The sequence below is a fragment of the Rhinopithecus bieti genome, unplaced genomic scaffold (genome assembly GCF_001698545.2).
Source record: "Rhinopithecus bieti isolate Rb0 unplaced genomic scaffold, ASM169854v2 scaffold_71387, whole genome shotgun sequence".
NCBI classification, from domain to species: Eukaryota; Metazoa; Chordata; class Mammalia; order Primates; family Cercopithecidae; genus Rhinopithecus; species Rhinopithecus bieti.
The window spans coordinates 182,254-196,987 of record NW_016826726.1 but is presented as its reverse complement, the minus strand read 5'-3'; the positions used below and the strand labels follow the sequence as shown (position 1 = coordinate 196,987).

At 43.9% G+C, this 14,734-nt stretch overlaps 1 protein-coding gene across 1 annotated transcript in view; it reads right to left on the bottom strand.

The window, feature by feature from the left end:
• Positions 1-14,734, bottom strand: part of AAR2 (AAR2 splicing factor) — a 21,349-nt gene extending 6,615 nt beyond the window's left edge. The window contains exons 1-3 of the mRNA XM_017863547.1: positions 14,626-14,734; positions 10,528-11,337; positions 6,266-6,495 (exon numbers count right to left, since the gene is read on the bottom strand). Coding sequence (XP_017719036.1) covers positions 6,266-6,495; positions 10,528-11,284 — 987 coding nt within the window. The 5' untranslated portion in view covers positions 11,285-11,337; positions 14,626-14,734. The remainder of the gene's footprint in view (positions 1-6,265; positions 6,496-10,527; positions 11,338-14,625) is intronic.

Sequence of the window (14,734 nt, the reverse complement as noted above, 5' to 3'; positions counted from 1 at the left end):
ACTCCAGCCTGGGCGACAGAGCGAGACTCTGTCTCAAAAAAAAAAAAAAAAAAAAGGCATGGCCACCACGCCTGGGATTTTTTTTTTTTTTTTTTATTTTTTATAGAGACAGGTTCTCTCTCACTGTGTTGCCCAGGTTAGTAAATTCATCAATTTTAAATGCTCAGTTCTTCTGGACAAATATATATATACCCCCATGCAACCACCATATGATATATGTTCACAGTGTTTGCTTTTGATATCCAGTTCTGAGTTTGAAGGTGCATATAAATTGTGTAACCACCTCCCCAATCAGGACATGGAACCATCCCATCATTCCAAACAGCTCCCTCATGCTGCCCCTTAGCAGTCAAACCCTTCCCTCACCACTAACCCCTGGCATCCCCTCATCTATTTTTGACCACATTTTTACAAACTTGGTATTTGTAAAAACTCCTCACAATTCAGAAATGAAGATGTTTAAATACTACTTAGTTTCCAAGAAATAACAATTCTTTTACTTTCAGATTAATTTTATGCCTTCTTCAGGAAAACTTAACAGTGATCTAGTTATTTTATTCACTAAAACAAAATCAAATCAACACTTTTTAACATCACTGGGACATAAATCACCTTAATCTCAGCAGATTAATACTAAATATTTAAAAAATACTTTTGAAATAGGATAATATTTTGCAAACAAACGCATTTATCTAAAACAAAAGCACATCTACTGGGTGTTTTTCTTCAAATATAAAATAAAGCATGAACACTTTAATCATTTAATCTGTGTATTATGAAATTCTAAATTACTTTAGTCATACATGTGAAAGCTTCTCTTAAACCTAAGTTAAATAAATTGAGTTCAGTTAGGTCACCTCGAGAAATTCAAAATATCAAGATAGGTAGCTATGTCACTATCTTATCCTATTTTTTTAGCTAGACCAAAAGATGACATTTCCTAAATTTTCAATTCCCAAATAATTATTCAACTTAGAATGAAACTAGCAATAGGTAGAAGATTTTGTTTCTACTTGCAGCAGAAGAAAGTGGTATTAAAAGCAAGACTATTGTTTCACAATGATGACCAGGAAGGTGAAAAGCAGCGCGAATGAGATCACCTGAGGTCAGTTTGAAAAATCTGGGATGTTTCATCTGGGGCTCTAATCATATACGGAAGCCCACCACAGGCTGTAGAATGTAAAGCTCAGCCTTGCCTTCCATTAGCTCTGTGGATTTTGAGCAAATTATGTGACCTCCCTGAGCCTGCTTCCTCATCTGTACAATGGGATTACAGACCTAGCCTCTAGCACTGTTGTGAGGGCTCAGTGAGACGAAGTACGCAAAAGAGATAGCTAATGGCAAGAGCGTAGGAGTAGGCAGGCACATTTATCATAGTGGGCATCGTGATAAAAATACCACAGACCTCATTGTCGAGTTGGTGTTTTCCCTCAAGTTAAAGATGAACGCATATTTAGAATACTAGCAAAAAAGGAAGTTGGAAAGCATATATGGCCTATTGTAACTAGAAGTATTTTTAAAAACAGGTTAGATGACTATATGCCTAAATACTACACAATCAACAATAAAAATCCTTATTTTGTACATAACTCACTTTCTAACATATCATTAAATTCAGATTATCCTTTCATTGGTTTTAAATGAATTATGATGACTTACGTTGCTTTAAATAAAAGAAAAAACTGTATCTATTTTGTAAAACAAATCACTTTTATTCAAGTGAAATCCAAGGGATTTGTAAAACCAGTGGCTTCTACTCAAAAGGCCTCAGATGAGAAAGTCGAAAAAAAATTAATGGCTAAGAGCATTCCATTACGTGGCTGATTTTATCCATGCTAATGTGGCTGTTTTTAAGTGCTCACACACACAAACACCAATCCCTCTCCATGGGTAGTAGTCATTTAAGCTCCTAAGTAAGAAAGCCAGTTCCGCTTACTTGACTACCTGGGAGGGTAGGCGGCTGGCTGATGAAGCCTTTTATGGGCCAATTCATTCAGTCACAAATGCCCTGAGTGAATGCCTCTGTGTGGAGAACTGGACTCTCACTGCCAACATAGCATCAACGTGACTCTCCATTTAAAACAGAAAAAAAGTTTTATAATATACTTCTCCATATTGTGCCTTTTGAAATCTCAGTCATCCCTCAAGTGCATGGTCAAATGCCCCCACTTCCACCTTTGCATAAAACCATTCCTGGCCGGGCACGGTGGCTCAAGCCTGTAATCCCAGCACTTTGGGAGGCCGAGACGGGCGGATCACGAGGTCAGGAGATCGAGACCATCCTGGCTAACACGGTGAAACCCCATCTCTACTAAAACTACAAAAAACTAGCCGGGCGAGGTGGCGGCGCCTGTAGTCCCAGCTACCCGGGAGGCTGAGGCAGGAGAATGGCGTGAACCCGGGAGGCGGAGCTTGCAGTGAGCTGAGATCCGGCCACAGCACTCCAGCTTGGGTGACAGAGCGAGACTCCGTCTCAAAAAAAAAAAAAAAAAAAAAAAAACCATTCCTAGTCCTTTATCCCGTCAAATCTCAACCCCAGTCAGAATTAACCAGTCCCTCTTTGGTGCTCCTAATGCCCTTTGATCAGACTCCACTGTTTATACCTATGATATTTACATTGCCAAAATAATTATGAACTCTATCCACCTAAAAACACCCAATAACACGAAATGAAATAAATGTTAGGCCTTGACAACATATTGATGATAACCAGATATGAGCTGGGTGGATCACCTGAGGTCAGGAGTTTAACACCAGCCTGGCCAACATGGCAAAACCTTGTCTCTACTAAAAACACACACAAAAAATAGCTGGGTGTGGTGGTGTGCACCTGTAATCCCAGCTACTTGGGAGGCTGAGGCCAGAGAATCACTTGAACCTGGGAGGCAGAGGTTACAGTGAGCCAAGATTGCACAATTGTACTCCAGCCTGGGCGACAGACCAAGACTATGTCTCAAAAAAAAAAAAAAAGAAGATAACCAGATGAACAAAAAATAGGCCTCGTGTAAAAGGAGCCCATGACTCAGTGTGGGAGTCAGGCAGACAATATATTAATCTCATGCAATATGATAGTGACAAGTACAAAGTAGGCTAAGAGTAGGGAAAGGGGAGAGGGAGAGAGAGAGAGAGAGAGAGAGAGATTGAGAGAGAAAGAGGAGGGATGCCTGGAGGGCATGTTGTAGAATGAGCAAATACGTACCAGGGAGAGGGAAAATCAGGTTCGGGCAAGGTATGAAACATGGGTATAAAGTTTCAGTTATGTAGGATGAAGAAGTTCTAGAGATCTGCTGGATGGCATGATGCTTATAGTTAACAATACTGTACTGAACACTGAAAATCTGTTAAGAGGGCATATCTCATGCTAAATTGTGTTTTTTACCACAATTTCATTTTTATTATTTATTTTTTTGAGATGGAGTCTCACTCTTTTTGCCCAGGCTGGAGTGTAGTGGCACAATCTCGGTTACCACAACCTCTGCTTCCCCAGTTCAAGAGATTCTCCTGCCTCAGCCTCCTGAGTGGTTGGGACTAGAGGCACCCGCCACCATGCCCGGCTAATTTTTGTATTTTTAGTAGAGATGGGGTTTCACCATGTTGGCCAGGCTGGTCTCGAACTCCTGACCTCAAGTGATCCTCCAGCCTCTGCCTGCCAAAGTGCTGAGATTACAGGCATGAACCACCACGGAACGGCCATGTTTTTTATGACAATTTTTTTTAAAAAAGCATGAAACAGCATAGCCTATCTGGGAACCTGCAAAGAGACCACTGTCGCTGGAGTTGATGGGGGAAAACAGAGAGAAGGAGGAGAAGCTGGAGAACAGGATAAGAAGCCAGATCAGAATGGCCTTTGCGAACAATGTTTGGGCTTTTAATTTTCTAGGCAATGAGGAGCCAGAGAGAAGCAGGATCACAGCTGCATTATGGAGCAGCACCTCAAGTGGCAGCGTGGGAGAGAGATGGAGTAATGGGTAAGCATGGAGGCTGGTAAACTCCGATGCAATCTAGGTAAGACCAAAAGGCCAGGGCTAGGGAAATGGTACTAGGGCAGGACTGCCTTCTAAAACACTTACTGCTATCTGGAGTTACTTAGTTAGTTAACTCCCTTAAAATACAAGAGCCAAGACAGTGACTCTGTTTTGCTCACAGCTATATTCCCAGTTCTAGAACAGTCTTCTATACAGCAGATGCTCAGCAATTACCTGCTAAATCAATGAACAAATCCCTTGAGGGCAGGAACCCTGGCTAACTCATATATATATATATATATTCCTCAACACTTTTCAGTAGAATGTTATATATGAAGAATGCTCAGACTTTTTTTTTTTTTGTGGGACAAGCCCTGGATTTTTTCAAATAATGACGTCGAATTTTCTTGGTGAAAAGTCCAAAGACTGAATGTTTCCAACCATCAGCTTTGCACAACCCACCTGGGCATCCAGCAATCGAGCTGGGCACTTTCTGTTTTGTAAATCATTGCTGGCAACAAAGCCTGGCAATTATAGAGCTCAGCTGCTGGTTGTGCTAACAATGGTCCCGACAGCCAGCGACACCATGGCCCTCCCGTGTTTGTGCGACAGCATCAATATGCATCAGGAGGGAAGCAGCCACTGCCAGAGGCAAGTTAGCAGGCTAATGCCTCCTCACACTGCCTCACAACCCATAACCAGTACCTTTGGGGAAAATTTTCCCCACAGAGGAAGGACAAAGGGGTTTAATTTCTCTGTTACATGAAGAAGCAGTAAAAGGACAGTTTTACAGCTCTTCTGAGTGGAACAGACCGGGCTCAAACCATGCGCTTGACTGACTCATTGCCATGGTTTACCCATGTCCTTCAACTGCCAGCTTTAAGTCAGATGCTTGCTCACAGGGACTCGTCCAACAGTAGGTTGGCTTTAGAAAAGCGTTCTGTACTTCTGAGAAACAGGACCTCGATGAAGTCTTCACTGATGTCAATCAAGAATCCTTTCTGGGGGATTCACTGTATTCACTACACAAGGGCATAAGCACAGGCAGGAAACCAAGACTCAGGCCTGGGTACAAATCCTGACCTCCATCTGCCAGCTGTATGACTTCAAGTAAATGATTTAACTGTTCTCAGTGTTCTCATTTGTAAAATGGGAATAATATCCCCATCTTACAGGGTTCCAGAGGGATTCAATGAGTGAACAGGGTCTCACTCTGTTGCCCAGGCTGGAGTGCAGTGGCACGATCACGATCATTGCTCACTATAGCCTCAAACTCCTGGGCTAAGTGATCCTCCTGTCTCAGCCTCCCAAGTAGCTAGGACTACAGATGTGCATGACCATACTTAGCTAATTTTTTAAATTTTTGTAGAGACGGGGTCTCACTATATTGCCCAAGCTGGTCTTTAATTCCTGGGCTCAAGTGATCCTCCTGCCTTCATCTCCCAAAGTGTTGGGATTACAATCATGAACCACCCCACCCAGCCCCAACATTTAATGAATATTCGTCCCTTCTGTTACCCTGAGTGGGACTGGAAGGTTGGTGAAAAGCTGCCTTATATGGAGCAGGCCTCATGGGGGTACTACACACAGGAAGAAGAAAGAAGCTCATGGGAGGGAAAGTATGGAAACTGATAGTTGGCAGCTTCTGCCTCTTCTATTCTTGAGAAAGTTACACAATGTGAGTGACAGAGGCTGTCCCAAGTACAGAAAGGAAACTAATCTGTTTGCAAAGGGAGGAAATAGCATAGGATGAAGATTGTAAGTTGTTTGAAGCTTCTTTCCTAATTACCACTCATAATGAAAATTTAATTGCCAAGTTGAAAGCAAATTTCACTTTTTCGGTCATAGAATCTCTGCAGAAACTGGCACAATTTTGTTTGAACAGGAAATCAAAGTTATTTTAATGCTTAAATGAGATCTAAGGAGCTGCAGATGTTTCACTGGGAATAAAAAACTTCAAAACTTTGCTTTACTGGGTTGTAGCAATTCATGGCTACAGGGAGAAAGAAAAGCTGTTTTATGCTGAGTAAACCAAAGGAGTGGAAGGAATTCAAATCCAAGTATCCCACTGTTAGGCACTCTGGGGATGAGGTATAGGGAGAGGGTGGTACAGAGAGAAAATTTCTGGCATAGAGACACTTACAATTGAGTAAGAGAGAGAAAACCAGGAAATATCCCAAGACTAGGAAACTGAAATTTAAACATTTTTGGGTCATGGAAGAATAGCAAGAAACAAAACACATACTGTTGCCTCAATTCTGGCCCACATGTGCATCAGCTCAGTCAGAAAGACTGCTCACCTGTAAGGTGCTGGTGAGGAAGTTGTCTTGGGAGACAATGTCTACGAAGAAGTCAGCAGGGATCTCACCAAGCTGGTGGTACAGGATGGAGATGAGGTTGATGTAGAGAGTGTGGTGCTTCACCATGGCTGCTTCTGACCGGCACAGGAGGTTCAGGAGCTGCTTCCAATGCTCAAATGCCTCGTACACATTCCCCAGCAGGAAGCACACAAAAGCAAACTGGAGTTCACCTGAAAGGTGCAGAGAGAAGTGATTCTGAGGGAGAGGAGAACCAGCTGACACTCTCCATCACTGTTCACAAGGCTATCAATTCGACTGGACCTCAGCAACAGATTACCTTTTATCCTTGTCACTCCTGCAGAGCCTGGCATAGGATTTTGCACCTAACAGGTACTCAACAAATGTTTGCTGAACTGCTATGAATTCAAGCCATGGGAAACCAACCTGTGGCTTTGGATTTCTGTAAAGTCAGACTGTAAGAGAAGAGGTATTCCCAGTATTTGCCTGGCATTTTAAGTTTACAAAATGTGTTCATGGATATTATGCCAAGTGGATCTCAAACCTGGCTGCCCATCAGAATCACTGAGAGTCTGTTAAAAGCAAAGCTACCCAAGCTTCCCCCTCAGAGGTTCTGGTTGAGGAGAGATGATGGGGCCTTCGTATCTGTAGCTCTAACAAGTTCCCCAGGTGATTCTGATGTGGATGGTCTGCTCCAGGGTCACAGAAATACTGCACTACACCATGTAACCCTCAGCCCAACTCCACAGGCAATCAGGAAGGTGGTATTTGCCTCATTTTATAGATAAGGTCAAGGGCTTGCCCAAGGTCGCACATCAGTGCTTCACAATGTGGGCAATGGAAAGATAAAACAGATTCTCTATTGGGTGGGAACAGTTCTAAAACCTCCCACCAAAGAAAAATTCCTGAGTACTTATTCCAAGGTCAGCATGCCAGCCAGATTCTTTTTGTTTGCTTAATCACAGGGCTCTGTGATTTAATCTCTATGAGCAACTTGGTGGCTAAGAGCATGGGCTCTGGAGCCAAACTGCCTAGATTCAAATCTTAGCTCTGCCACTTAGCAGCTGTGTGACCTTGGGCAAGTTACTCAATCTATTAAGACCTGGATTTCCTTATTTGAGGGTTGCAGCAAAGATTAAATGAATGGATACAGTACACGTAAAGCATTTAGAATAACACCTGGCACAAAGTAGCACTCAAAAAATATTATGTTTCCAATTTCTACCAGATGCCCATCTCAAACAAAGAGACCTGATGATCCAGACACCACTGTCCCTGGGCAAGTAACTGGGTCTCGGGCTACCGCAGAATTACTGCCACTCATCACAGGCATTCTCTCTACTTCAAAGGTGGCTGGAAATTTAATGAGGTATATGTACATGTGGGCCATAAAAAGAAGAGATGCACTCAACACCAAATACCTCTTTAAATGCACAGTGTTTGATCTCTGCCACTTCCAGAGACCTGGAAAAACTAGCTCCCTGTCCTAAGCATATGGAACTAAGTTTGATTTATGTGACTAGCTACCTGGTTGAGATATTTTGGATCTCTGACCAGTATCTTCAAATACAGTCACATTTTCTTTGTGTAATATACGTTAATGATTTGCTTCTTCAGCTGGCTTTACTTGGTTTGTGAAACTAAATATTAACCTATTCTTTGCATTTAGGACATTTATTTAAATTTGTGCATTTCTGACCTTGTCTAAAATTTAATTATTACATCAAAAATAATTTCAAAGAGCTGTGATGTAGATTCAAAATTATCCCTGGACAGGTGTGGTGGCAGGGATAGTCCTAGCCCTTTGAGAGGTCAATGGAGAAGGATTACTTGAGTTCAGGAGTTTGAGACAAGCTTGGGCAACACAGGGAGACCCTATCTCGACCAAAAATAATTAGCTGGCCGTGGTGGCACACACCTGTGGTCCCAGCTACTTAGGAGGCTGAGGTGGGAGGATCACTTGAGCCCAAGAGGTTGAAGATGCAGTGAGCTGTGATCATGCCACTGCACTCCAGCCCATGTCACCAAGTAAGGCCCTGTCTCAAAAAAAAAAAAAAGTCCAACAAAGTTATTCCTGTAACAGACCTCTTCACAAGATATATTTTGAAGAATTGAAATGTTTAAGAGGTAGAAAGACAGGATTTCTATTCATTTTTAAGCCAGACTTTCAAAAGTTACTTATTACATGAAAATACCAATGCATTAAGATGTACCTGTTAAAATACACGTTATATCATCAACTGACCCAATGATATAAAAAGTCCTGTCTAGGCACAGTAATCCCAGCACTTTGGGAAGCCAAGGCAGGAGGATGGCTTGGGCCCAAGAGGTTGAGGTGGCAGTAAGACATGATTGCGTGACTGTACTCCAGCCTGGGAGACAGAGCGAAACCCTGTCTCAAAAAAAAACAACAACAAAGTTCTACATTCAGATTTCTCGCTCAACTTCCAACAAGAAAATATGCAAATTACCTGGAAAATTTGTAAATATATATTAGCTGTTCAAAATGTGACACATATTTGCTGTCACTAGTATTTAAGAAATATAAATAAGGTGCCATTTTTCAACTATCCAATTGGAAGAGGCCTTTGTTAAACTGCCATGCCCAATGCTGTCAAAGGTGATGGGCAATAGCTTTCTACCAGCCAGCAAGGATGCAAAACCTTCTCCTGGCAACATGCAGTCTGACCCAGCAATTCTATCCCTAAATGTATGCATAAGTGCACGCGAGAATGTTCACTAGATGATATATGTATATATATTTTTGAGATAGCTCTTGTTGCCCAGGCTGGAGTGCAATGGCGAGGTCTTGGCTCACTGCAACCTCCGCCTCCTGGGTTCAAGTGAGTCTCCTGCCTCAGCCTCCAGAGTAGCTGGGACTACAGGTGCACACCATGCAGTTAATTGTGTCTTTTTAGTAGGGGTTTCACCATGTTGGCCAGGCTGGTCTTGAACTCCTAACCTCAGGTGATGCCCCTCAGCCTCAGACTCCCAAAGTGCTGGGATTACAGGTGTGAGTCACCACACCCGGCCACTTGATGATATTTATAACAGGGAAAATAGGGAACATCTCAATGGTCCATAACAGAGAACTGGTCCAGTAACTATGGAACATGAAACAGCCACTAAAAAAGTGACTGTTAGTGACATGAAAAAACGTTTATATTAAGGCAGATTACAAAGTAATAATATACTTCAATCTTGTTTTTATAAAAACTCATATATACATAGATGCATATACTGAATTTTAGTTTTTTTTTTTTTTGAGACAGAGTGTTGCTCTGTCGCCCAGGCTGGAGTGCAATGGCATGATCTCAGCTCACTGCAAGCTCCGCCTCCCGGGTTCACGCCATTCTCCTGCCTCAGCCTCCCGAGTAGCCGGGACTACAGGCGCCCGCCACCTCGCCCGGCTGGCTTTTGTATTTTTTTTAGTAGAGATGGGGTTTCACCGTGTTAGCCAGTATGGTCTCGATCTCCTGACCTCGTGATCCGCCCGTCTCGGCCTCCCAAAGTGCTGGGATTACAGGCTTGAGCCACCGCGCCCGGCCCATATACTGAATTTTTAAAAGACTGAGAGGAGGTACATAGAAATAAACAGAGAAGACACTGAAATGAAATACACAGAAATACACAGAAAAAAGAGGAATATAAATATACAAAAATGTATAAATGGTTATTTCTAAGTAGTGAAGATTTGAAGTAAATTGTGTTTTCTTCTATGATTAATATCTATCATTTTGTAATAAAAGGTGAGGCAACAATAAAAACGGTAATGATTAAAAAAAAAATCACTGTCCTGTTCTAAGCCAGTTGAGAGACCAACATCTTGAGGGTCAGGAACAAACTGAGGAGGCAGGTGAGAGGCTACAGTGAGCAAAAGTCTGGCCCAGAAACCAAGAGTCCTGGGTTCTGGTCTCAGTTCAGCCACTCAGTGGGCCAAAGCTTTTCCTTCTGTAGGACTGGGCTCTATCAGTGGTTCCCAAACAGAAGATTATCTGTACTAGGTTCACCTAGGATGCTTGTTTATTAGACAGAAAGACAGACAGACAGAAACTGCTGGAGCCCCACTCCAGATCTCTCGAATCACAATCTCCAGGGTTAAGGGTAAAGATACACCTGTATCTTCAGCCTCCTAGCCAGGTTTAGTTTCTGCTGGACTAACACAAGATGTACTCCCTATTCTAAAGCACCTCTGCTAATATCCTCCCCTTGGCCCACTCCCAAAGAGCCTTGTTCCTTCTCACCAAGCACATCCTGGGGGCTGCTGGGGAACTGCTTGTTGAGCACAGTCTCCAGGGCATAGCTCAGGTCCATGCTGTGCTTGGTTATTTCTGCTGGCGTGGCACCCGCTGGGAACATCTGCGTGGGTAGCTCTGAGAAGCGGATCTCTGTCCCGGCTCTGGGCTTCATCTCTGGTAGTCGGGCCAGGCCCTCTTGGTAGCTCTTGCACTCAGTGCCACAGCGCGGTAGATTCTGCCCCACGCGGTCCTTGGTGTGCTTCATGGAGAGCACAGGTAGCACATCGGAGAAGGCACAGATCTGCCGGTTCTCGGGCTGCAGCTTCTCTACTGCGGCTTCGCTGATGAAGTTGGTGAGTGAGATCCACTTCTTCAGGGTGGCATATGGGTAAGGCCCTAGGAACTGGTCCAGCTCCTGGAGGTTGGCCCTCATGGCTTCCACCTCAGACTCTGGGGCTGGGGACAGGTCTACCTCTTCCCTGAGTGTGCTCCAGCGCAGCACTGTCAGCCCCCGCTGGTGCAGGCTAAGGAAGAAACCCATACGAGGGCCTACTTCCTTCGGATTAGCCTTGTCCACAGAACTGTAGTGGAGGAAGTGGATGCCTGGAGGGATCATCTTCACGCCCCGGAACTTGGGCCCCACCTCCCAGGAGTTACAGTCAATCCCAAACTCTGTTCCCTTGGGCATGTTCAGGATGACAACAGTGGCCCCTTCAAAGAAGAGGCGCTTGGCTAGCTCAGGATCCATCTGCAAGGCAGCCATGGGGCCAGTGGTAGGTGACCAAAAGAACCCTTTTTCTTTGTCTTCCAGAACAGCTAAGAAAGAAAGAAAGAAATCAGAGTTAATCAGAATGTGGAGAAAGATGCTTCATTTGCTAAGCATTCTGTATGCCAGATATTGAATTAGACTCCTAACATAATTATTTCCCTTAATCCTCATGACAACCCTGCATTGAGTTTACAGATGAGAAAATGAGGATTAAAAGAAAGGATTTTGTGTTTTGGTTTAACATGCGAGGACACTCACTTCACAGCTACAAGATACCAGTGAAAGAAAAGTGACATGCTCATGGTCATACCAGGACCCAAATTAGAATCTGGGTACCCTGCCTGCAGGCCAGTGTTCTGTCCACCATCCACTCTTAATATCATCTCAGATCTCTTTCTCACAAGAGAGGGCGAGGGTGGAAAATGCTTGGATGGCTCACTCTAAACTATAACTATGCCTAAATCATTTAAAACTACAATTCTGTCTAAAAACTATCCCAAAAGATTTGGAAAGATTAAATCAAGTACATATCCAGTTTCCCACAAGCCTCAGGGAAGGCCCAGAAACGGACAGATGGTAGAAAGTGAAGGCTCAGCATCTAAAATTTATTTGAGCTCTAGAGAGTTTTTCAACCACAAATCTCCCCTCTTCTTTCACTCATAAAAAACCTAAACTCCAGAGAGTGAAACAACTTCCCAAAGAGCCCACAATCAGCGGTGGCTCTGGACCATTCATCCAGAATGAATTCAGGTGGTAAAGCTGGCCTAGGAAGAGAAAGCAGGCCAGAAGAGAAAGAGCTTAGTACACTTATTTTACCTACTTCTGAATATTCCAGACATTGCCTCTGGGATATCGGCAAGCATGGTACCAACACAAACAAATGTAAACAAACAATTATCTAACCTTCTAGTCCAAAGATACCTACCTGATTAATTTAACAAATACTCACTGAGTGCCTGCATTGTGCCAGGATCTTTGCCAGGCCCCCAAAGAAACATCACAGATTAAGACAGTCACTACCCTCTAGGCAATTCCAATCTAGCCAAGATGCCAAAATTTCACACACAGAAAAACCAGCCACCTGTTTAATTCTGTTTACTTTTTTTTTTTTTTTTTTTTGAGACAGGGTCTCGGTCACCCCTGTTGGAGTGCAGTGGCGTGATCTTGCCTCACTATATCCTCCATCTCCCGGGTTCAAGCGATTCCTGTGCCTCAGCCTCCCAAGTAGCTGAGACTACAGTTATGTGCCACCATGCCTGGCTAAGTTTTGTACTTTTAGTAGAGAGAGGGTTTCACCATGTTGCCCAGGCTTATCGGGAACTCCTGACCTCAAGTGATCCGCCCGCCTCGGCCTCCCAAAGTGCTGAGATTACAGGTGTGAGCCACCATGCCCAGCCCTGTTTACTCTTTTACTTGAAACAAAACAAAATAAAACAGTGCAGAAAGGAAGACCAATCCTTTTCCAAAAATAAGAGCACATTTTATCATCGTTACCTCAGAACCACCGCAAGTGTTTCATCAAACTGCAAGTCACAACCCATTTGTGGATTAGGAAATCAATATAAAGGTCTCAACCAGCATTATTTTTTAAATGAAAATAACAGAAGTTTTGAAATATCACAATACATCAAGAGTAGTAAAGCTAAGTACTGTTTTCTGGAGCTTTGTGTGTACACTTGGTTGTGTCATAAAATGTATTTGTTACTGTAGGTCACAGTCATAAAGGTTTGAAAGACACTGCTCTAAATAATTCATATCAACGGGCTGGGCACGGTGGCTCACGCCTGCAATCCCAGCACATTGGGAGGCCGAGGTGGACAGATAACGAGGTCAGGAGTTTGAGACCAGCCTGGCCAATATGGTGAAACCCTGTCTCTACTGAAAATACAAAAAAATTAGCTGCGCATGGTGGTGCGTGCCTGTAGTCCCAGCTACTTGAGAGGCTGAGACAGAATAATCGCTTGAACCTGGGAAGCGGAGGCTGCAGTGAGCCAAGATCACACCACTGCACTCCAGCCTGGGGGACAGAGCGAGATTCCATCTCAAAATAATAATAATTAATAATAATAATAATAATAACAATTTGTATCATCTTCCTATTTGTAATCCCGAATTCAGAAAGTATTTCATGTTTGCTGAATGAACAGATAATCCATTTAGAATAACTGCTCATCAATTAGCCACTTTCCCTTGTGACATCGTGTGCTCCTCCTTGATAATGACATTTCTTTCATTCTAAATTCACCAGTCTGTAATTCTATTCACTGTATCTCCAGCAGCTGGCACAGGGCCTGGCACAGAGGAGATGCTAGAAAAAGGTTTATTAAATATGCATAGAACTCTGCCGTCTACCAACCCCTGTCACTGACAGCTCTGTGAGTTCCTCACAGTCCTGGAACACCTAAAATCACATCCATCCACTTCTCTCCACCACCTCCTTAATCCAAGCTACCATCGTCTCTCACTCAGAGTGCTTGATCCTCAATCCATTCTCCATTCAAGACAGTAACCTTTTCAAAATACCAATCTAATCACATCACCACCCATGTCAGTTTCTGAGTGGTTTCCCACCTGGTTCTTGAAAAACCAAAATTCTTCCTATTACCTACAAAGCCTGCACGGTCTGACCCCTGGCAACCCCTTTAGCTTGTTTCACATCATGGTCCCCCACAAGCTCTCTGTTCCAGCCACAATGGCCTCTTTCAGACCCTGAAATTGGAGGCTCTCTTCAGATAGGAAACTCTTCCCTCCCCACTCTGTCAAATCTCAGCTCAATATTCACCTCCTCAGTAAAGGTTCCTTGACCTGGGGCTAGCTCAGGTCTCCTGTGACACACCCTGGGGTGCCTTGTACCATTCCGTTTCAGTGATCACAACTGCAGTTTTGGATGTTTGATTGAGGGCTGTCATCGCCACAAGACTTGAGTCCTGCTGTATCCCTAGCACAGATTCGACGCTTAGTAAATATTTATTTAATACAAGTATGATATCCATTTTATAAACGAGAAACAAAAGCTCAATTCGGGGAAAGACCTTGGTGGAAGTCACACAGAGAGTAGGGCAGAGCCAGGACGAGTGCAATCAGGGTCTCCGGCCCCCAGGCTCTAAAGTTAAGAAAAACGCGAAGTAACTCCGTGTTCCCCGGGAAGCCCTGGTGACGGCTTCTCAGGAAGGGCCTCCAGAGACACTAGCGTCCCACAAGCAGAGAACCAGCCGCCCCAGCGAGGTGGGCCTAGTTCAAGGCACTCCGTGACTCTGAGCCGAGAAGAGGGGCGGCCCGGCCACACATACACAAGGAATCAGAAAAGGAAAAAAAGGCCAGGAGGCCACACTCACCGCCTCGTCCCACGTTCCGGTACCGCGGAAACGCACCGGAAGTTCTCTCGTTTTGGCGTCTGACTGGAGCCACGGGGAAAGCGGTCCGGCCGAGCCCTGGGTCGCGGGA